At 33.7% G+C, this 23,683-nt stretch overlaps 1 protein-coding gene across 4 annotated transcripts in view; it reads left to right on the forward strand.

Annotated features, from left to right (window-relative positions):
* LOC136036092 (uncharacterized) overlaps positions 1-23,683 on the forward strand; it is a 61,277-nt gene that overhangs the window by 17,466 nt on the left and 20,128 nt on the right. For 2 of the 4 annotated variants that reach the window (XM_065718085.1, XM_065718086.1), the window contains exons 1-2: positions 10,638-10,683; positions 18,738-19,061. In XM_065718085.1, the coding sequence (XP_065574157.1) occupies positions 10,682-10,683; positions 18,738-19,061 (326 nt within the window). In that variant the 5' untranslated portion in view covers positions 10,638-10,681. Of the gene's footprint in view, positions 1-10,637; positions 10,684-18,737; positions 19,062-23,683 lie in introns of those variants that run through there. The other 2 variants (XM_065718082.1, XM_065718083.1) reach the window with 1 other exon arrangement.

Here is a 23,683-nt window from a genome sequence, read left to right on the forward strand (position 1 = left end):
TTTTGTCAAATCTCAAACTGAGCAGCTCAATAAAAACTAACAAAAATAAAAATAATTCCTTATGTTTATTCCGAAAAATTCTCCCTGGAGAGTGTCCTCCCCATGGAGTATTACTCCAAGTAAAATACCAATAGAAAGTCTCCAAAACACCCCCAAGTAATTTCACCCTTCTTCTTAGAGAAAAAAATAATTCGGATGGTACTCCTTTAGAAAGTTCACCCCACATGTAAATTTGTAGAGCCAAAGAAGCAATATGATGTTCAAAAAGGATTTTCAATACGAAGTAAATAAAAAAATTAGTTTTTTAAAATTGAAAATAAGGAGCTATATCAAAACTTAAGACGAACAAAAATGATCCTGTATTTGTAGGGTTAGCCCCTACTCAATAACTTGCTCTTTACGCTAAAGCTGTAAGCACTTTTTAAAAGCTTCCTATTCTAATTAAACAACTCCTGTGTTTCCATGGCTGCTTTTAGAAAATTAGGACAGATAGGCAAACTTTAGCGTAAAGAGCCAGGTATTGAGGAAGGGGGAGACATTTCATATAAAAAATAATTTCTTTCCGTTTCAAGTTTTAATCTTGCTCCTTATTTTCGGTTGAAAAACTTGCATTTTTAGTTTAATTTCTGATCGTTTTCAAATAATATTTATAAATCTGGCTCACCCTCCGTGAAATTATAGCCCCCCCCCTCTCTCTCTCACGGAAAACTACTTTGTTTCCAGTGTTTTTTATATTGCACCTTTTTTATATTGTACCATACCAATGGCTTTATAATGAGAAGTTTTATTTGAATGGAAATTAAAAGTTATATTGTCCTTTTTAAGGAATACAAAATGTTGTGCCGTAGCAAAATAATATTTTCTGTTATTTTGTATTCTGTAATATACTGCAAAGTATTATCTACTTGCTTCGTGTTGTTGTTTATTTAGTTATTTTTATTGGAAAGGCCGCTTTGCATAGAAGGGGAAGGGGGGTTTGTAGATAGTTTGGAGGGGGTCTTTCGATTAAAAATCAAAATTTTAACGGATTTCTTAAGTCAGCAGTGATTGTGATGATATACAAACAGCTCTCCTTTCCCCAAATGTCCTTTTCAGCTTTCAAACTGCCCTTAACGTAAAACGAAACCTGATGAAATTGTGAGATAGCCTTTATTTTCAAAACAATCAAAAGTAAGGAGGATCCGTCAAATAATGGTGTCTAAAATGAATAAGGGGATTAAGGTGAAATTTTGGGAATGTTCAACTAAACCAAAAAATTCTTTGTGGATACAGGTTTTCTTGTTTTTTTTTATCTCAACATTGATTTTAATTTAGCTGTACTTGTTTTTTTATATTTTTTTGCATAGTGTTGGTTTTCTTTGTTTATTTTAGAGTGGATGTGCAACATATCAGGAAGTGCTAAGGGTATGAACATGAGGTTCTGAGGGCTTGTTAAAGGGGATTATAAAATAAATCATAGGGTATTTTTCCAAAACTTTGTAAAGGTATCCATCGTGTCTCAGCAGCAGCTAGGGGTAATAGATTTTAATTTTCAATATATGTTGTGGGAAATGTTGGAATAAATCGAGATGGAATATAGGCAAAGTGTTTAGGCTAGAAGTTTTAGGGTATACTGACGAAAATATTTTATTAAATTCAAAGGCATTATGTTTATGCTTGTTATGATTAGTTTGCATCTATTATATTTTGGGAAAAGATGAGGTTAATAAGTTGAAACTTTTAGAGTATATTGAACAAAAGTTTTATTTCTTTACACTAAATTTTTTACACTAAAATTCATTTCAACACTCCCCTCTACATTGTCTGAAACGATTACGTGATTGTCCTTCCTCTTTTCGGAAAGTAAAGGTCAAATAATCCTACTTTCCTCAATAAAATACACTATATAAAAACATTGAACAAATTACCGAACTTACCCCTTGCTCCGAAAGGAAGTGTGAGGAAAGGTTGACATCTTAAATGACATAACTACTGTATCTTTCAATCGTGTTGAACAAAATAGCTGTTTCAAAATTTTGACTGGATTTGTTTTAGAAAGTCTTAGACGTGAAAGAAGGCGGGGGGGCTGGTTGCCCTCCAATCACTCTTGACTCTTAAAACTGGTTCTGGAGCTTTCTACTTTAATATAACCTTGTATGTCTCGGGAGCATAACTTACAACCCTCATTCCCAGGATCTGAGAGGATCGTCTGAAACATGGAGGCATTGTTCTGTAGTCTTTTTAGTATTTTGGACATAATGGCTATCTCAAATTTCGATTAGATTTATTTGTGAAAACAGAGTGCGGGGCTAGTTGCTCTCTGATCACTTATGACTCTAGAAAAATAGAGTAGTACTTTCCATTTCCAAATCAAATGAGCCCTTCTCCGAAGTTTACACGATCATTCCTTCCATAAAAGTCGTACATGCCCTGAACCTAGGGCATGATTTACTACCCTTGCCTCCCAGCTTTCGGGGGTCATTTCAACCCTTAAAATGCTGTTATATGATCTATAGGCTCTTTTGAACAAAATGATTATCTTAAAATTTCGATCAAAACCATATGGGGAATAGGGAGCACGAGGGGAATAGAGAGGTATTTGCCTTTTGATCATTTTTGACCCTTAATAGAAATAAAACTGTTAATATCCAATCAATAAAGCCTATTTCAAAGTTAATTTGACTACTCCTCCATCAAAAATGTATACGTCCTCGGTGCATAAATTACAACACTTACCCCGACACTCCGGGTGTTTTGTCAACCGCGGAGGTATTGTTGTATGATGTTACGACCTTTTTAAATAAAATGGCTATCTCAAAATTTCAATCAAATCATTTGGAGTAAAGAGGGATTGGAGGCTGTTGCCCCCCTAACGTTTCACTTTTGACCTGATATCACTTTCAAACTCCAAGTTTCCGATTGAATGAGCTGCTTTTGAAGTTTCTAGGAGTTCTAAGCCAAGTGCCCTGGTAAAATAAAAAAAAACAAGGACAAAACAAATTAAACAAATAATAAATTATTCCAACCTACTATTCACCATAATTGGTACGACTGCTGAAATTTTTAAATAGGAGAGGGGCAATAGTAAAAAATTATCACATTTAATAATTGGACAAAGACTGTATACCAACAAAAATCTCAAATTAACTTATGGCGTCAAATCTTGGCTGATAAGAACACAGAAAATTTCCTTATTCGTACCTCAGTTTTCGTATTTCGTTGTTGAAATTTTGGCTTTTAACTTTTTCATTGTTGAAATTTTCATTACTCTAGTATAATTTAAACGCAAATCCTTTTTTAGAAATTACTAATACTTCCTGATATAAATATCTGCATACATTAAGCAGCTAACCTACAATAAAATTCGTTTTTTTCCAGTTATCTCGGTTATTATGGTGATTTTCTATCTCCCCTTTTTTTTGGTTGATATTGTAACACATACAAAATATCGGTTCTACATGAAATTAAATTAAAAAAATAAGTTTTTTAATCTGCAAGTAGGGAGCGACATTAAAACGTAAAACGAAATTAAATTGTTACGTATATGAAAGAGGTTCTCCTTTCCTCAGCGCCTCGCTCTTTACGCTAAAGTTTGAGTCTTAGTTACAGCTCTACTTTTTAAAACAATAAAAAACTTTAGCCTAAAGAGCGAGGCGTTGAGGAGGGGACAACCTCTTTCATATACGGAACAATTTCTGTTCGTTTTAAGTTTTAATGTCGTTACTTACTTGCAGTTAAAAAAAAAACTTGTTTTGTAATTTAATTTCTGAACGTTTTTGCGTTAATGCATATTTTGATTTTGGCTCACCACACATTAATAATTTAAACGGAATTTGTATATTAGTTTTTTTTGCTAATTAGCTTTCTTATAGTTTTGATCAGACGATCTTGATAAAACAAAGGGCCGGAGGAGGAGTCCTAGTTGCCTTCCAATTTCTGGTTACTTGAAAATGCAACAAGAATTGTTCATTTTTTTACGAACGTTTTTGTTAGTAATAAATATACGTAACATACGAATTAACTTACGTTAAGAACTTCTATATTTGTGTATTGCTATTACGTATATGAGGGGGTTCGCCCCCTCGTCAATACCTCGCTCTTTATACTAGAGCTTGAATTTTGTCCCAATTCTTTCAGAATGACTCCTGAATCACAAAGGCCGTAGAATAAATATTTGAAATTACTAAAAATACTTTAGCGTAAAGAGCAAGGTCTTGTGGAGGAGATGGACTCCCTTATATACGTAATATATTCTGTTCGTTTTAAGTTTTAATGCTGCTCATTACTTCCAGTTGAAAAGAAATTATTTATTTTCTCATTGTTTTTTTTTTAAATAATGCAATAAAATCCTGCGCCCCCTTGTCGGAAATTATATTCCCTCGTAATACGTCCCTCCATGGAAATATCCTCCCACGTAACCCCCTCCCCCAATACACCCGTACCCAACTCGAAAAATACCCCTGAAAACGACTGAACACTACATAATAACGAATACTGTATGTAAACAATGGTCAAAGTTTGTACCTTGCAGCCCCTTCCCCAGGGACTGTGGGGGATGAAGTCGTCCCCAAAGACATAGTTGTTAGGTTTTCGACTAAGCTCAAGAGAATAGATATCTCAAAAATTTGATCTGGTTTCTTTGGGAAAAAAATGAGCGTGTGTCGGAGCCTAGGTGTCCCCTAATTTTTTTGGTCACTTTAAAAGGGCACTAGAACTTTAAATTTCCGTTAGAATGAGCCCTCTCTTGACATTCTAGGACCACTGGGTTGATACGATCACCCCTGGGAAAAAACAAAAATAACAAACAAACAAATAAACGCGCATCCGTGATCTGCCTTCTTGCAAAAAATACAAGAATTCCACATTTTTGTTGAAAGGAGCTTAAAACTTCTACAGTAGGGTTCTCTGATACGCTGAATTTGATGGTGTACTTTTCTTTACAATTATGTGACTCTTAGGGGGTGTTTCTCACTATTCTCTAAAGTAAGGCAAATTTTCTCAGGCTCGTAACTTTTGATGGTTAATACTAAACTAGATGAAACTTATATATTTAAAATTGGCATAAAAATCCAGTTCTTTTGCTCCAACTATTGGTATCGAAATTCCGTTTTTTTAGAGTTTCGGTTTCGATTGAGCCGGGTCACTCCTTACTACAGTTCGTTACCATGAACTGTTTGACTTGCATTCTGCGATTTAGAAAAATTAAATATAATTTCTATTTAAAAAAAATACAACTCCTGAATAGAAATCCTAGATGCGGCCTTGATAGGAGGTGTCAGCTTAACTACCATTTGTTGTATTTTCTGCTCGTGTTAGGTTTGATTTGATTATATGGTGTAATTTCTGTTCAGTTTGTCTTTCATTCCCCCACCCCCACCCCAAAATGTTTGTCAGCCTCGTAAAACAGATTAGAAATGCATTTTAACCAATTTTTGATTGCTTTTTAAATTTTCATAAGACCACCAAAACAAATAATACAACCCTTCAAAAAAAAATCCTGGATAAGGCTTTGATGGGAGCTGTTGCATCAACTCCTGTTTGCGGTAGTTTCTGTTAGGTTTAATTTGATTATTTGTTGTAATTTCTGCTAGATTTCTCTTTTATTTATTGATTGATTTATTGATTTATTTATTTTTTCCAGCTTAGTCTTGAAATATTAGTTGACTTCAATGTGCTTGAATGTTGTTTAATGTAGCTTTTTACTTTTTATTTGAAATTTTTTCAGTATAAAGTTGTTTTAACTAATGAGAGGACACGATCTAGCGTTGCCTGTAGTAAAAAGCCACTTGCTTTCAGTGTATCATTAAATAGCTATAAAACACATTTTTTTTTTTTCATCTAATATTTAGGAGTGACATTTAAACTTAAAACAGAAAATATACCATATGTAAAAGGGGCTGTGGCACTTTGATTTTTACGCTGAAGTTTTACACTTTGTCACAACTCGACTTTTCAAAAGTAATGAAAAAGTTTAACATAGAGAGTGAAATATTGAGGAGGGGACAGCCTTTCTCATATACGAAATATCTACTGTTCCCTTTTAGTATTAATGTCGCTCCTTACTTTCAGTTGAAAAACTTAAATTTTTTTAATTTCTTATTGTTTTTTAATAATGCCGGAAAATCCACGAGACACAAAATGGTATATACAATTTTGGAAGGTCGTGCAGAAAAACTAATTCGTCAAGAAATAATAATAAAAAAAACAATATGTTGATAATACAAGTTAACTCTTTGTTCTTAAATTTTCAAATTCCCTATGTGGCTTTAATTGTTTTCTTCCTTGATTTTACAGTCAAAGATTGTAATATTCTATTATGCGATAATATTTTTCATTATATGCTGTTGTCATAGTATTAATATGTTATAATCATTGATTAGGTTTCAAGCACATTTTGAAAGTCTTTTTTAATATTTAAAAAAAACTTCTTTTTGTTCTAATTAAAACACCTTTGTGTTCATGAGCTGCTCTTAAAGATTTGATACAAAGAATCAAACTATAGCGTCAAGAGCGAAGCATTGTGGAGAGAGAAATCCCCATGGAATACATAATCACCCCTGTTCATTGCAAGTTTTGATATTGCTTCTTACTTTCAATTGAAAAAATTGTTTAATTTCTGATTTTTTTTAATAATGCTAGGAAATTCAGTTCCTCTTCCAGGGAATTCTTCCCTGAACAGATATTCCATCCATATTATGCTAAATACCCCACTGGAAAAATTCTTCTTGGAAAATTCCATTCTAGCTTGAAATTTCCCCCGAAAAGTTTCTTGCTGAAGATTCCGGCGGATATTATTATTTTACAAGAAATTAATTTAGAAAAAAAACTTTAATTTCTGTTTTTCAGTCATTCCGGAACCCCTTCCCCTTCTGTGGAATATTCTTTCTACCAATCCTACCTCCACCAGCCCCTAGTAGAAATTTGCTCCCACAGAAAATTTCCTCTGAAGAATATACCATGTTGAAAATCCCATCCCCCCTACGTAAAGATACTGTAGACAATTCTTACCCGGTGGAAATTTCCACCCGACCAATTTTCCTTAATGTCTCAACATGTAAAACTGAGTCGCCAAAGAAATAGAAAAAAAAAATAAAAGGAATTTTGTTTACAAATTCTGGCAAATTTCCGCAGCGTGAAATTTCTCCTGAAAGTTCAGCACTTGGAAACTTCCCTCCCTACGGGAATATTCTCTCAGTGGAAAATCAATCCAATAGAAAATCCAGTCTCACTCCCCTCGACAAATGTTTGTATACTTCTCAAAAAAAAATATTAGGCGTAAACAATGAGTAAATTTCATGACTTGCAAATCTTACCGAGGGTGTTCGGGGGGTAATGTTTTTCCCAACTGAAGTTACCGTACTTTACAACTATATCAGACAAAATAACTATCCCAAAAACTTTTTGAAGACTTTTGCGCGGGAAGGAGCAAAAAATAGTCAAGTGTCCCACCAATTCTTTTGGTTACTTAAAGAGGGCAATATAACTTTTAAATTCCGTTCAAGTGAGTCTTTTTCCGATATTTAAGGACTATTGGCTTGATCAGATCACCCCTGGGTGATTACAAAATATACAAACAAATAAGTGCACATCTGTGATCTTTCTTCCGGATCTTTCAACTATGGTAAGAGAAGAAAAGCGTGTTCATTTTTCTTAGTTTTATTTATGTTTTTCTAAAAAAAAAAATTTTTTACTGAATACCAGGAATCTCCCCATCTTTGGTCATTTGTGTTTGTCCCTTGTTCGGAGCTGTCGAAATATATTTTTCTTTCTCTTATTTTTTTCTTTTTTCTTGATTTTAAGTCTATATCCTAAGGCGCACTGGATCCTGCCTAGTTTTTTGTGACTGTTTATCAATGAAATGAGGATGATGGCTGACTTCATCGCAAACGATAGCTCAAGAAAAGATAATTTTATTCTTTCTTGCCATACGTGTATGAGCCAAACAAATGTTTCCTAATCCTAAATAAATCAGATAAAACAATTTTTTTCACCTGAAAGTAAGGAGGAACATCAGAACTTAAAACGAACAGCAGTTATTGCGTATATTAGGGAGTTCGTCCCTTAGTGGACACCTCTCTCTTTATGCAAAAGTTTGAATTTTGTTCCAATTCTATAAGATTGACCCCTTAATCACAGAGGCTGTTTAATTAAAATAAATAGTTTTTTTGAAACTGCTAAAGAAAAATTTTGCGTAAAGAGTGAGGTACTGAGTAGGGGGTGTTACATCCTAATATGTGTAATAATTTCTGTTCGTTTTAAGTTTTTATGTTGCTCCTTACTTTCAGTCGAAAAAAACTTTTCTTATTAAATTTAATTTCTAATCGTTTTGTAAATAATGTTGGGAAATCCAGAGCCCCCTTTATAGAAATTTCCCTTCCCCCATGAAGACTTCCCCCGTTGAAAGATCCTCCCACTTAATCCCCTGCCCTCAATCCCTTCCCCCTCTCTACTAACAAAAAAATTCCCCTCTGAAAACGTCTGTATACTTCCCAATAACCAATGCTATATGCAAACAATTGGCAAAGCTCATAACTTCCTCGGTGACTGTCAGGAACTAAGTCATCTTCAAAGACATAATTACTATATTTTCCAACCATGCTGAACAAATTGGTTATCTCAAAATTTGATCGGATGACTTTGGGAAAAAATGAGCCTGGGAGGGGGTCTAGTTGCCCTCCATTTTTAAGTCGATTAAAAAGGTCACTAGAACTTTTAATTTCCGTCCGAATGAAGCCTTTTGCAATATTTTAGAGCCACTGGGTCAATACGGTCACTCTTAGAAAAAAAAAACAAAAACAAAAAACAACAAATAAACACGCATCCGTGATCTTTCTTCTTGCAAAAAGTGACAAAATTCCACATTTTTGCATATAGGAGAATGAAACCTCTGAAATAGAGTTTTCTAGTGCTTTGAATCTGATGGTGTGATTTCGATTAAGATTATATTACTTTCAGGGGATGTTCCCCCCTTCTTTTGAAAATAAGGCAAATTTTCACAGCCTCTTAACTTTTGATAGGTAGGACTAAACTTGAAAAACTTATATATTTAAAATCGGCATAAAAATCCAGTTCTTTTGCTGCACCTATTGGTATCAAAATTCTGTTTTTTAGAGTTTCGGTTTCGATTGAGCCGGGTTGCTCCTTACTTACATTTAATTACTACGAACTGTTTGATAATTGAATAGTCGTGTGATAATATTACCCAATCGCATTGTAAATGACTCTCCATACTTATAACGGAGTAGCTGAACTGAGAGCAATATAATTTTTACACAGAGAAAACTAGATAGGACAGAAAGTGTGGTATTTTGAGTATTGAAAAACGTAACATAAATGTAGCATTCTTAAAACCTTAACAGAAAAGTAACTTTTTATTTAAAACATAACAAAATGGTGCAAACCTAACGTTCTTTGCTAAGAAACACAAATGACCGTGGATTGTCAGTTTAGAATACATATTATGATATCAATTCCTTACTGTCTTAAAACTTCTTAATTTATTAAAGTCAAAAAAGTGAAAAATTTGAAATATGTTTGTTTTCAGTAAAGCACAAATTAAGATCAGGTCTTAAGAAGGCGTGGGGGTTGTAAACTCTACTCATGTTAGTTTTTGCTCGTTTTTAGTTTGAATTGTTTATTTATTGTAATTTCTGTTCGTTTTGGGTTTAATTTATCTATTGATGGTGATTTGTGGTAATTTTACGCTTGGAAAATTATTTGAATTTATTTCTACTTATTTTTGGCTTAATGGAGCTCTTTACGTTTTTTTTTTTTTTTTGACAAGCTGGTTTTGCGGAGAAAGTTTTTTCAAGTAATTTCTGTTAGTTTTTTATTGACATAGTCTTTTTCATGGAAAAAAATTTGCTTTTGATGGGTAACACTAAAGTTAATGAATCCCACATATTTGGAATAAGCATGATAATCCAAATCTTTAGGCATATTCATTAATATCAAGATTCCATTGTTTAGCTGTTCAGTCACTATTGAGCCATGCCGCTTCTTACTTACAGTTAATTACCACGAACTGTTTAATAAAGAAATTAAAATTTTCGTAAAGAGCGAGGCGTTCACAGGGGGACAACCCCTTTCATATACGAAATATTTTCTGAAGTTTTTATGTTGCTCCTTACTTGCTGTTAACAAAAACTGTTTTTTTATTTATTATAACAAAGAGAACTAACCTGTTTGTATGTATGCTAGAATTATGCAGACTTATCCTAGTTTTGACAAGATATTTTTTTTAAAACTAAATTTTAGCTGCAGTGATGGTAATGAGGCTTGGAAGGGAGAACTGGGGTCCAGAGGGGGCAGTTGCCTGTCTGCCATATAGCAAATTACGCCCCTGCTCCTTTTCTGTTTGGTTTAAGTAAATTTGGCTCTCGGTTTGAATTATCATTGAACTTTATTTTTGCTCGTCTTAAATTTTATTGTGACTCTTTATTTTTCTTAAAAAGGTTTCGTTTCGAGAAGTTTTTTTTTAAAGTAATGGCGATAGATGTCAAACAAAGCCTAAGGGCTAAAATAACTTAAAATAAAAAGTCCACCATATTATGCGTCTTTCGTTTAATTACTCATTGCTATTTGGTCAGAATAATTTTGTAGGCGGAGTCAAGTGATACAACTTAGTACCTGTAAAGGGGTATATATAAAATCCCCAGCATGAATCGGCCTTTAAAGGAAAAATTTCTGTCGGATAACCAAAATGTATGTATTCTTACCTTACTACAAAGAGCATAGGAAACTATAATATAAGTTACCAATACTCTTTGCCTTACTATTTAACCAGTATTTTTGAATTAGAATTTTTGAACGATAACTAATCAGTGGGATTTACTGATCAACGGCATAGGTGTTCGACAATTTTAAAATGATTTTAGCCGTTTTTCTACCTAAAATAGCCCAAAAAAATTATTCTGGCTTTCAATTCAAGAAAGACTATAAATAAAATCCACCAGGTTTTTGTATAGACAGTTAACGAATGCTAGATTTTTGTCTTTTTTCGTTATAATACAAATTTTATTCTGCTGCATTTGAACTCAATATTTCTGGAGAATTCAACCTTTACAATAGGTTAAATATTACAGTGATAATGGAGTCTTTCTCTCTGTCGTTCAGAGGATTCTACAGAATTCTTAGCCTGAGCCAAAGTTGTAATCTAGCATTTCTTCTTATATTAATTAAAAGCAATAAAAACTGTCTTTATATTTCAATCTTTGTGATTCCACCAAATTTTTGGGATTTCGGAAGGTTTGGTAGATCAATATTCTACAATCCCCCTTTTTAATTTCCTTTATTGACATGCTTTCAGGATTATGTAGGATTTAAATAGTTCGTGTCTTTTTTCAGTCCTAAGCAGTTCGATTAAAAATCGATCAAAATATAGAATAATCGCCCATAATTTTTCTGAACCAACAAAATTGCAAAGTGGGTAAATTTAGATGTTATTCAATCGTACTGTAGGTAGTGTGGAGTTTGACCCCATAAGAAATTATGCTTTAAGTGTTTATTTCTAAGTAGCTATTGGACCCCCTAGTTTTGAAAAAGAAATTTCATAAGATAATGGGTTGTTATACGCGAGTTCAGGTGCAGTTAATATTTCTTAGATTTATTCTTTTCAATGTAAGCAGTTATATTTCTTTTTCAACTTTGAGCCTTAAACAAAGTAAAAATAAAACAAACTTCTTGGAGTTCTTTTCGCAAAGCTATACAAAATTATATATAAACAGAATTTATCGAAAAATTTGGTACCCCACCCCCAAATAATTCTGTCAGAATCAACCTTAGAAAAATTAGGAATAAAATTCTTAAAACCCATAAAATACCTAATAGAATGACAGAATTAAAGGGCGAACTAAACTTCTCTTCCTTAAATACAATATAAAAGTTCACATCTAGGGAGACATTTGATTAATTTAATTAATACTGCCATTGAATGCTGTATTTTCCGTAATCTGAGCCCTAAGCTATGTGTTCAATGTTTCATTAATGTTCAATTAATTATTTTCAGCTTGTTGCAGTAGTAGAACAGGGCAAAAATAAACCATTAAAATTAACCCTTAAATCTCCACAACATTATTCATACTAAAACTATTAAAATTTATTAGATATCATATCCAACATTTTTACTTTTAAAGTTGATTATACTATTCCAAACTTAAAGATATTGGTTAAATAAAGCCCTGTTCAATTTAAGCAACAATTCAAATCCAAAAACTTACCACAAACTCGAATAAACAATGTGAAAAATTCTTACTTATTCATTTATAAATATTTGTTTAGCAAACTCACAATCTAACTTGTTCCGAATTAAACTTCCCAGTTCTAGAGGAAATAATGCTGAACGATAGCATACTTGCTCCTCAAAATCATGTAATCAAAAAAACTGTGGTAACGAACTGTAAGTAAGGAGCGACTCAGTTATATAGCGACTGAACGTACAAAAAAAAGAATTTAGTAATGACAAATACACCAAATGAATTAAAATTTTATCCTGACTCAAAGTTTAGAAAATCCATTAAGTTTAATATTACCCATGAAAAGTTATGAGCCTAACAAAATATCATTGACTGTCAAAAGAGGAGGGACATGCCCCAAAAGAGTCAACTGATCATGATATAAATCATGTTATCAAATTTAGCGCATCAAAGAACACTGCTGTAGAGGTTTTTTCCACAGCAATGTTTCCGCGAGTGGGGCTTCCGAAAAACATACAGGGTTTAATCCACGAGATAGGAGAAATTCTAAAAACTGCACAGTATTTCAATCTATTATATTATGGTTAGCAGATACGAGATTCATAAAATCAGTCTTAAAATCACCCATAACAAGATAATGAGTATTGAGACTAGCTAATTTATATAATATGACTTTCTAAACAAATTTTAAATTCTACTTGGCTAGCTGAAGTAGTACAGTAAATAACTACGATTAGAAGTTCGGGTCGATTAAAATAAGTATTCAGCAACACTTGATTCAAATCTTATTTCAATGTTCATTTGAATACAAAACCAACCAACCAATAACACTAACAATAGCCATTTAACCAAACACTTGGAAAACAATAGGTTCTATGACTATCTTAGCTCTATGACTATCTACCCTGGTTCTACTGCCCTGGGAATGTCGCATAGACGGATAATAGATGAACATATCTGTTTAAAAATCAACTGACATCATTTTGATTCTATCTTAATAAAGGGGGGATGCCAGAATTGGCTCTCACTCAATTGAACTATCTGTCTTGGCTTTTTCTACAATTAGCCATGATTTCATGCCAACAACTATTCCATTTTAATTTTCCAATTGAGTAAAATTGCAACTTTTATTTAAAACACCAAGACCACCTTGTTTTGGTTATCTATTATCCTATATATATCCTATACATATAGGTAGTAATTTCTGTTTGTTTTAAGTTTTAATGTCGCTCCTTACTTTCAGTTAAAAAAGCTTGTTTTTTATTTAATTTCTGAACGTTTTTGAATTAATGCATGTTTAGATTTTGGCTCTCCGCACATAAATAATTAAAAAGATAACTTCTATTTATTGAAGGTTGTACTTTTTTCTTGTTGTACGGAGTAGACCAAAACAAGGTGGTCTTGGTGTTTTAAATAAAAGTTGCAATTTTACTCAATTGGAAAATTAAAATGGAATAGTTGTTGGCATGAAATCATGGCTAATTGAAGAAAAAGCCAAGACAGATAGTTCAATTGAGAGAGAGGCAATTCTGGCATTTATCCCCCCTTTATTAAGATAGAATAAAAATGATGTCAGTTGATTTTTAAACAGATATGTTTATCTATTATCCGTCTATGCGACATTCCCAGGGCAGTAGAACCAGGGTACATAGTCATAGAGCTAAGATAGTCATAGAACCTATTGTTTTCCAAGTGTTGGTTAAATGGCTATTGTTAGTGTTATTGGTTGGTTGGTTTTGTATTCAAATGAACATTGAAATAAGATTTGAATCTTGTGTTGCTGAATACTTATTTTAATCGACCAAAACTTCTAATCGTAGTTATTTACTGTACTACTTCAGCTAGCCAAGTAGAATTTAAAATTTGTTTAGAAAGTCATATTATATAAATTAGCTAGTCTCAATACTCATTATCTTGTTACGGGTGATTTTAAGACTGATTTTATGAATCTCGTATCTGCTAACCATAATATAATAGATTGAAATGCTGTGCAGTTTTTAGAATTTCTGCTATCTCGTGGATTAAACCCTGTATGTTTTTCGGAAGCCCCACTCGCGGAAATATTGCTGTGGAAAAAACCTTTACAGTAGTGTTCTTTGATGCGCTAAATTTGATAACATTATTTATATCATGATCGGTTGACTCTTTTTGGGCATGTCCCTCTTCTTTTGACAGTCAATGATATTTTGTTAGGCTCGTAACTTTTCATGGGTAATATTAAACTTAATGGATTTTCTAAACTTTGAGTCAGGATAAAATTTTAATTCATTTGGTGTACCTATCATTACTAAAATTCTTTTTTTTTTGTACGTTCAGTCACTATATAACGGAGTCGCTCCTTACTTACAGTTCTTTATCACAGTTTTTTCGATTCCGCGATTTTGAGGAGCAAGTATGCTATCGTGCAGCATTACTTCCTCTAGAAATGGGAAGTTTAATTTGGAACAAGTTAGATTGTGAATTCGCTAAACAAATATTTATAAATGAATAAGTAAGAATTATTCACATTGTTTATTCGAGTTTGTGGTAAGTTTTTGTATTTGAATTGTTGCTTAAATTGAACAGGACTTTATTGAACCAATATGTTTGAAGTTTGGAAGAGTGTAATCAACTTTAAAAGTAAATATGCCGGATTTGATATCTAAAAATTTTTAATAGTTTTAGTATGAATAATGTTGTGGAAATTTAAGGGTTAATTTTAATGGTTTATTTTTGTCCTGTTCTTCTACTGCAACAAGCTGAAGATATTTAACTGAACATTAATAAATCATTGAACACATAACCTAGAGCTCAGATTATGGGAAATAGAGCATTCATATGCAGTAGTAATTAAATTAATCAAATACCTCCCTAGATTTTAGCTTTTATATTGCATGCTTAGGCATTTAAGGAAGAGGAGTTAGGTTTGCACTTCAATTGTGTCATTCTAGTAGGTATTTTATGGGTTTCAAGATTTTCATTCCTAATTTTTCTGAGGTAGATTCTGACAGAAGTAGTAGAAAGAGGTAGAACCAAAAGTAGACAGAAGTAGAACAAAATTTTTGGTAAGTTCTCTTTATACATAATTCTGTGAAGCTTTGCAAAAAGAACTCCAAAAAGTTTGTTTTCAACGTTGAAAAAGAAATATAACTGCTTACGTGGAAACGAATAAAGCTAAGAAATATTAGCAGCGCCTGAACTCCCGGAAAACAACCCATTATCTTATGGAATGTCTTTCTCCAAACTAGGGGGTTCAATAGCTACTGAGAAATAAAAACTTAAAGCATAATTTCTTATGGGGTTAAACTCCACATTACCTATAGTGCGATCGAGTAACATCTAAATTAACCACTTTGTAGTTTTGGTGGTACAGAAAAAGTATGGGAGATTATTCTATATTTTGGTCGATTTAATCGAACTGTCTAGGACTGAGAAAATACCCGAACAATTCAAATCCTACATAACCCCGGAAACTTGTCAATAATAGGAAATTAAAAAGAGTGATCGTAAAATGTTGATCTACTAAATCTTCCGAAATCCCTAAAATTTGGTGCAATCACAAAGATTGAAATATAAAGCCAATTTTTATTGCTTACAATTAATATAAGAAGAAATGCTAGATTAAACTTTGGCTCAGTCTTAGAATTCTATAGAATCCTCCGAACGACAGAGAAAAAGACTCCATTATCGCTGTAAAATTCAACCTATTGTAAAGGTTGAATTTTTCAGAAATATTGAGTTCAAATGCAGCAGAATAAAATTTGTATTATAACGAAAAAAGACAAAAATCTAGCATTCGTTAACTGTCTGTACAAAAACCTGGTGGATTTTATTTATTGTCTTTCTTGAATTTAAAGCCAGAATAATTTTTTTGGGCTATTTTAGGTAGAAAAACGGCTAAAATCATTTTAAAATTGTCGAACACCTATGCCGTTAATCAGGCACAGTCCTTTCAATCTCCAATCGAATAAGCTCTTTTTGAAATTTCTACTACACCACTTTTACAAGTACCTTATGTTTCCCAAGGGCATAGCTTGCAACCCTTGTCCTGAGGGCTTTGAGGGGTAGTCATCTTCAAAGACATAATTTTACCTTGCCCTGAGGGCTTAAGGGGATCTGTCATCCTCAAAAACATAGTTTCCGAAACTTTCAGCTACGTTGAACAAATCGTCTATATCAAAATTCTGATTGCAAGTGCCTTAGGAAATGATGGGCATGGGGGGCAGACATATGCCCTCCGATCACTTCCGACTGAAAGCAAAGGCACTAATCTTTTCAATCTCCGATATAATATGCCCTCTTTGAAGATTCTACGACAACACTTTTTATAAAAACCTTATATACCCCAAGGGCATAACTTGGGCGGGGGGGGGGCGGGTGTCATTTCCAAAGACATTATTTCCATGTTTTTCAACTACGTTGGACATAATGACTATATCAAAATTTTAACCGGAAGTGTTGGAGAAGCGATTGGCGTGGGGATGGGGATCAGTCACCCTCCGATTACTTTTGGCCATCAGAAGGGTCACTAGCACTTTCAATTGCCAATTGAATGAACTCTTTTTGAAGTTTATACGACGCCACTTTCAATAAAAACCTTATATGGCCCCAGGACCTAAATTGCAATTTTCGGCCGAAGGGCTCTTGGGGGTTGTCATCCTGAAAGACATAATTTACAGACCTTTCAACTACGTTGAACATTATAGCCATTTCAAATTTTGATTGGATTCGTTTGAGGAAAGGTTGGGGGTGAGAGGGGGGATAGTTGCAATCAAATTAGCCCTTTTTGATGTTTTTACGACAGCAATTTCCGTAAAAACCTCATATGCTCTCGGGGCAAAGCGTACAACCCTTGCCCCGAGGGCTGATGGAGGGCGGGGGGGATTTACCATCCCTAAAGACATAATTTCTTGACCTTTTAACTACGTTGAACGATATGGCTATCTCAAAATTTTAATTAGATGTTTTTGGGGAGAGGATGGGCTTGGTAAGGGTGTTAATTGCCTTCCAATCACTTTCAACTATTAAAACGGGCACTAACCGTTTCAATTTTCAATCGAATGAGCCCTTTTTGAAGTTTCTAGTACAACTCCACGATACAAAGCACCGTGGTCTAAGAGTACCGTGGTCTAAGACCAAAAAAAAATACATCGTGCCAACATCGTTCTTTACTTAGGCAGCGCTATTACGGTGCCTATTAAAGGGAGAACCATACCCTAGAAATCACTAAATCCTAACGAGAATCACATTATCAGATTTAGTCCATTCAAAAACGCTAGTGTAGAAGTTGCAAGCTCACACCTGCAAATATGTAGAATTTTGTATTTTTGCCTAAATAAAATCACGAATATGTGTTCATTTGTTTTTGCTTCCTTTTTTTCCCAGGGTTGATCAAACCATGCCAATAGTCCTAGAATATTGGGAAAGGGTTAATACAAACGGAAATTCAAAATTTTAGAATGCTTTTTAAGTGATCAAAAGGATTGGAAGGTACCTAACCCTCCCTCTTCCGACAACTATTTTTCCTCGGAGTCGTCCAATCAGAGATTGGATGTCTAAGTTGTTCCATGTGGTGTTTATCACGGGCAAGGAAATTTCCTAGGCTGAACTTTCCAGAGGAAATTCTACGCTGGGGCAATTTGACAGAATTCCTGCACATAATTCTTCTTGACTGTCTTATGTTTTTTTACCAACTCAATATTGCATCTGGGTCTGATCCGGGAATTGTTCGGGAGAAATTTTCAGCTATTTTGGATTCCCGGGAAAAAATTTCTCTGAAGTGACTTCTAGAGTGATCGGAAACTGATTAGCACTTAAAGTCTTTTCAAATGGAAGCATATTAAAGAGATTTGTTTAGACTGAATCTTCTGACAGAAATTCCACAGAAGGTGGAGGGGGGGGGGGTTTACTGAGCATGGAATTGTCCAGAAGAAATTTTTAATATAGGTTAAGCCTGGCTTACCGGCATTATTTGAAAACCAATCAGAAATTATAATTTAAAAAACAGTTTTTCTACTGAAAGTACGGAACAACATTGAAACTAATAACAAACATAAATTATTCAGTATATTACTCCCTCCTCAATACATTGTTTTTGCGCTAATGTCTCACTCTTTTGTTCTAATTTTTTGAGACCGACTCCTAAAACACAAGGGTCGTTTAACTAGAATAGGAAGTTTTTTTTTTTTTTTTTTTTTTTTAACTGCTTAAACATGCAGTGTAATTATCAAAATATTGACCGAAGGGAAAATCCTTTCTTATATGGAATAAGTTCTGTTCGTTTTGAGCTTTAATGATGCTCCTTACCTTCAGTTTAAAAAAAAACTTGTTTATATATATTTTTTTTCTGCAGCTTTAATCTGCAGCTTTTATTCCTCTTAAAATAAATTAATAGAATTTTAAAAGACCCCAAAAAGTATTTTCAATGATTTTACGATTGTTCACAATATTTTACAGTTCAATTTTAAATGTTCCCACATTTGAGATTTCAATTGCCGCTGATTTAGCATCTCTGATTTTTATCTTGTTTTTGGAGACCTTGCTTCATAGTCAAATTAAGAAAAAAATAATTTTAGTTTTTTTCAGGTTACGTTCAGCCTACGTTTTTGTCTTGCTTTTACTTCTTGTCTTATCGGAAGGGCATTTCCCAATCGCAAGGGAGCAGCGACTCTTTTTTCCTAATCCAATAAGAAGACTCACAAATATCGTCCTCACCTCCTTCACTTTGACCACAACAGAAACGGTAAATCCAACCTGTTTCCAGCTTCTGAATGAGCGAATTCCAGTTTGTCAGAGGAAGAAAAGGCAAATATTTTGGGACAGTCAATCATTAGGAAGAAATTTTGGATATAGGGCAAACTTTGGAGAGCTTCACACCCTACCCTATCCATTTGCGCTTCAATATAGCAGGTTTGACTAAATTTTATTATGTCTTAAGGATCTATTGCTGAGGTTGATGCTCTCCCTTAAAAGTTGCTACGACCCTATAAAAATCTGATGGATTTAAAAAAAAGGAGGGAGAAGATCCCAAGAAATAAAAAAATCAAAGTGGGAGTTGCAACATAAGATTCAGTTTTAGAAAACTCTATTGGGGAGGTTTTTTTGCCAGAAGTATCAAATAATTGTGTCTATATTTTTTCCTGGGTTGACCATGTCTAATGATTTATCCTAAAATGTCGTAAAATGGGTTGTTTGAACGGTGAACAAAAAAGATAGGAGGGCAACCAACCTTTATCTTACCCATTTCCGCCCCAAAGTCACCAGACCAAAGTTGTATGCATAGCATCTGCTACTGGGAAGTATAAAGATATTTTCTGGGGGAGAGGGAATTTGCAATACAGGTAATTTTACACAGAGAGAATTTTCTGTTCAGGGGAAAATTTTATGGGGTGAACTTTCCGAAGATTACTATTACAGCAGGGGAGTTGGCTAGAATTTCTATACGGAATTCCTTTTCATTTCTTGTACTTTCTCAATTTTGATGTGGTGATGTTCCAGAGGAAAATTCAACGAGATTGGAATAGTCTGGAGAATTTTTCTCAGAGGAGATATTACCTATTGACTAATATTCCATGGGAGCTTTTCTCCATGGTGGAGGATTTTCGTAAATATTTTTCCACGGATTGTGGGGATTCTCGGCAAAAAAATAATCTAAGATTAAAGTCTTTTTCAAAAGATAATAAGCCAAGAAAAATTTGCAGGCGAAAGTGCCCGCAAGAAATTTTCCGGGTGAAATATTTAGCGAGGATAGGAGTGTCTGGGAACAATTTTCAAGGAAGGAGGTTCATTTACGTGGGGTGATATCTTCAGAGATTATTGTTTTTCTTATGAGAATAATTTTATTGAATGGGGGGGGGCTATATTTTTCAGTATTATTCGAAAATCGATAAGAAATTGATTTTTTTTTTTTTACTGAACTGGGGAGCAACACTAAAATTTAAAACGAAAACAGATTATTATATGTATATGAGGTTTGAATTCCCTTTCCTCAAAGCTCCGCTTTTTACGCTAAACATATTTCTTCTTAGGAGCTGCATTAAAACTGAAAACGAACGAAAATTATTTTTTATTTATAGGAGACTGCCTTTTTTATACTAAAGTTTTAATTACTTTCAGAAAAGGTTCCGATTCTAATTGTAAGGCCCTTGTGTTTAAGAAATCTTTTTTAAAAAAAAGTACGAAAAAATGTCAAACTTTAGCACACACAATGACAGATTTGATTTTTCTAGTAGTTCTTAAAGAAATTACATCTAATAATCTTTAATCTTTCGAATAAAAACTATTAGTGAAAAATTTGTTCCATTTAAAAAAGAAGGGAAAATATTATTGCAACTATTTAATTTTTCATTTGCAAATCGAGGATAGCATTGTACCAATAGTTTCGTTTATTAAATTCAATCACTTTAGGCGTCTGAGTTCTTGAGGAATTGTATTTATTCAAGCAGTTCCTCAACCTACTAATCTAGGATGAAGGCAATCTATTAACAACAACATCATGTGAAAATTATAAACAGTTATTTTCTTTTCCTGGCATAAATTTAAAGACTACCTAAAATTAACTAAATCGAAGCTTTTTTAAGAAGGTTAAAGTAAGCCGAAGTGACACTATTATTTTCCATTTTTGTTGATGATATAACTTGCAGTTGCATTTAACTCCCTACAAATATGATGACTCCTCCGCTTTAAAACTAACAGGCTTAAACCTTCCCAAACATCTGTCGTTTTTTCAATTAAATAAAAAAAACGAGTTTTTTTAACTGAAAGTAAGGAGCGTCATTAAAACTTAAAACGCACAGAAATTACTTCGTATATGAAAGAGGCTGCTTCCTCATCAACGCCCCGCTCTTTACGCTAAAGTTTGACTCTTTCTCTCAATTCTTCTTTTTAAAACAGTAAAAAACTTTAGCGTAAAGAGCGGGGCGTTGATGAGGAAGCAGCCTCTTTCATATACGAAGTAATTTCTGTGCGTTTTAAGTTTTAATGACGCTCCTTACTTTCAGTTAAAAAAACTCGTTTTTTTATTTAATTTCTGAGCGTTTTTGAATCAATGCATGTTTTGATTTTGGCTCTCCGCAGAGGAATAATCAAAACGAAATTTGCATATTTTTTTTTGGGGGGGGGGGGGCTAAATGGCTTTCTCATAATTTTGATCGAATGATTTTGAGAAAAAAAGAGCGGGGGCGAAGCCTAGTTGCCCTCCGATTTTTTGATTAATTAAAAAGGCAACTAGAACTTTTAATTTTTTACGAATCTTTTTATTGGTAAAAGATTTACGTAACTTATAAATTAGCTTACGTAAAGAACTTTTGTATTCTCATCTTTTTATTACATATATGAGGGGATTCGCCCCATCGTCAGTACCTCGCTCTTTACACTAAAGCTTAAATTTTATCCCAATTCATTAAGAATGACCCCTGAATCACAAAAGCCGTAGAATAAATAGTTGAAATTACTAAAATTACTTTAGCGTAAAGAGCTAGGTATCATAAGGAGGTGAGCCCCTTATATGGGTAATAATTTCTGTTTGTTTTAAGTTTTATTGCTGTTCCTTACTTCCAGCTGAAAAAGCTTTTTCACATTTATTTTTTTTTTTTTAAATAATGCTAGTAAATCCTGCTCTCCCTTCATGGAAGTTTTCTTTTCCCATGACAAATTCTCGATGGAAAGTTCCCAAAGCATATCTCCCTCTTCTCAACCCCTCCCCACAACCAAAAAAATCCTCCTGAAAACGCCTGTATACTTCCCAATAACCATTACTATATGTAAGCACAGGTCAAAGTTTGTAACTTGTTGCCCCTCCCACGGGGACTGTGGGGGAGTAAGTCGTCCCCAAAGACATAGTTATAAGGTTTTTCGACTACGCTGAATAAAATGGCTATCTCAGAATTTTGATCCGTTGACTTTGGGAAAAAAATTAGCGTGGGAGGGGGCCTAGGTGCCCTCCAATTTTTTTGGTCACTTAAAAAGGGCACTAGAACTTTTCATTTCCGTTAGAATGAGCCCTCTTGCAACATTCTAGGACAACTGGGTCGATACGATCACCCCTGGGGAAAAAAAAAACAAAAAAACAAAAAAACAAATAAACTCGCATCCGTGATCTGCCTTCTGGCAAAAAATGCAAAATTCCACATTTTTGTAGATAGGAGCTCGAAACTTCTACAATAGGGTTCTCTGATACGCTGAATCTGATGGTGCGTTAAGATTCTATGACTTTTAGGGGGTGTTTCCCCCTATTTTCTAAAATAACGCAAATTTTCTCAGGCTCGTAACTTTTGATGGGTAAGACTAAACTTGATCAAACTTATATATTTAAAACCAGCATTAAAATGCGATTCTTTTGATATAGCTATTGGTATCAAAATTCCATTTTTTAGAGTTTTTTTACTATTGAGCCGGGTCGCTCCTTACTACAGTTCGTTACCACGAACTGTTTGATATCGTTGATTATTTCCTCAAATTTTGATTACGCGTCTCGAGTAATGAAAAGGGACAACTTGAGTGGACCATTCTATGACAAACTATTATCATCAGATTCAATACGTGCTCCTGCTTGATTTTGGGCAGATCAGGATTGCAAATCATAGTTATACAGAAACTTGGGGTCCAAGAAGACAAACAATAGCCTATGCATCTTCAAAATGCTCAAAAAAGTAGCGTGTTGATCTGATAAATGATGACGGTAGCATTACTTTTTCCTCAAGAACTGCATTGTATTTCAAAGGTAAATAATCTATAATTCAGTAACATTTATGTAGTTTTGGGCCCTAATAGTTTTCTGGTTGGATTTAATCCATTGGATGTGATCATGCTCAACAAGAATATTGATATGGACAATATATCATTCATCCATCTTCCATTTCATCTTCCATCATCCATCATCTATCCAAAAATATTATTCTTCCATTGAAATGCTAAGCATTAAACCAATCGGAATAAGGTATGTGAAGTGGCATATTCACTCTCTTTCCTGACGTCCCAACTGGATAAATCAATAGGTAAGTAAAACAATGAGTAAGACTTCTTAGGATAGTCAATATTTCGAATTGGCAAAATTTTTGCGACGTTGCTTTACAAGCATTTAATTTCACCGAAAACAATGGTCATCATTGAAAGTTAGTACAGTGCATACTTGATTACACACAGGAGCGCTGTACAGTCTATAATTGCCACTATCTTACACAGTAAAAATAAGAAGCACATTGGCACGAAAACACGCTTCAACATAACTAAATAGAGTATTTAAGAGCTCCTTTGAAAGATTATTGCCGTATTTAGTTGGATTATGCAGTTTGACATCGCAATACCATTAAAAGGTGTCATATAACATCCTGGAAATGCATTTTAGATTGAATTTTTGAAATAGAAACCATGGGACGATTAAAAAGTGTAACATTATAGGCTATGTGGCTGGATACTTTCAACCGGATATGTACATTCTTGTTTGAATTTATTTATCAGGGAATTGTTTCAATGCTTCTATTCGAATTTTACTGCATCAGTTTTCTTTATTAGTCTAGAATTTGTTTCCAGAA

Source organism: Artemia franciscana, chromosome 15, assembly GCF_032884065.1.
Source record: "Artemia franciscana chromosome 15, ASM3288406v1, whole genome shotgun sequence".
NCBI lineage: Eukaryota > Metazoa > Arthropoda > Branchiopoda > Anostraca > Artemiidae > Artemia > Artemia franciscana.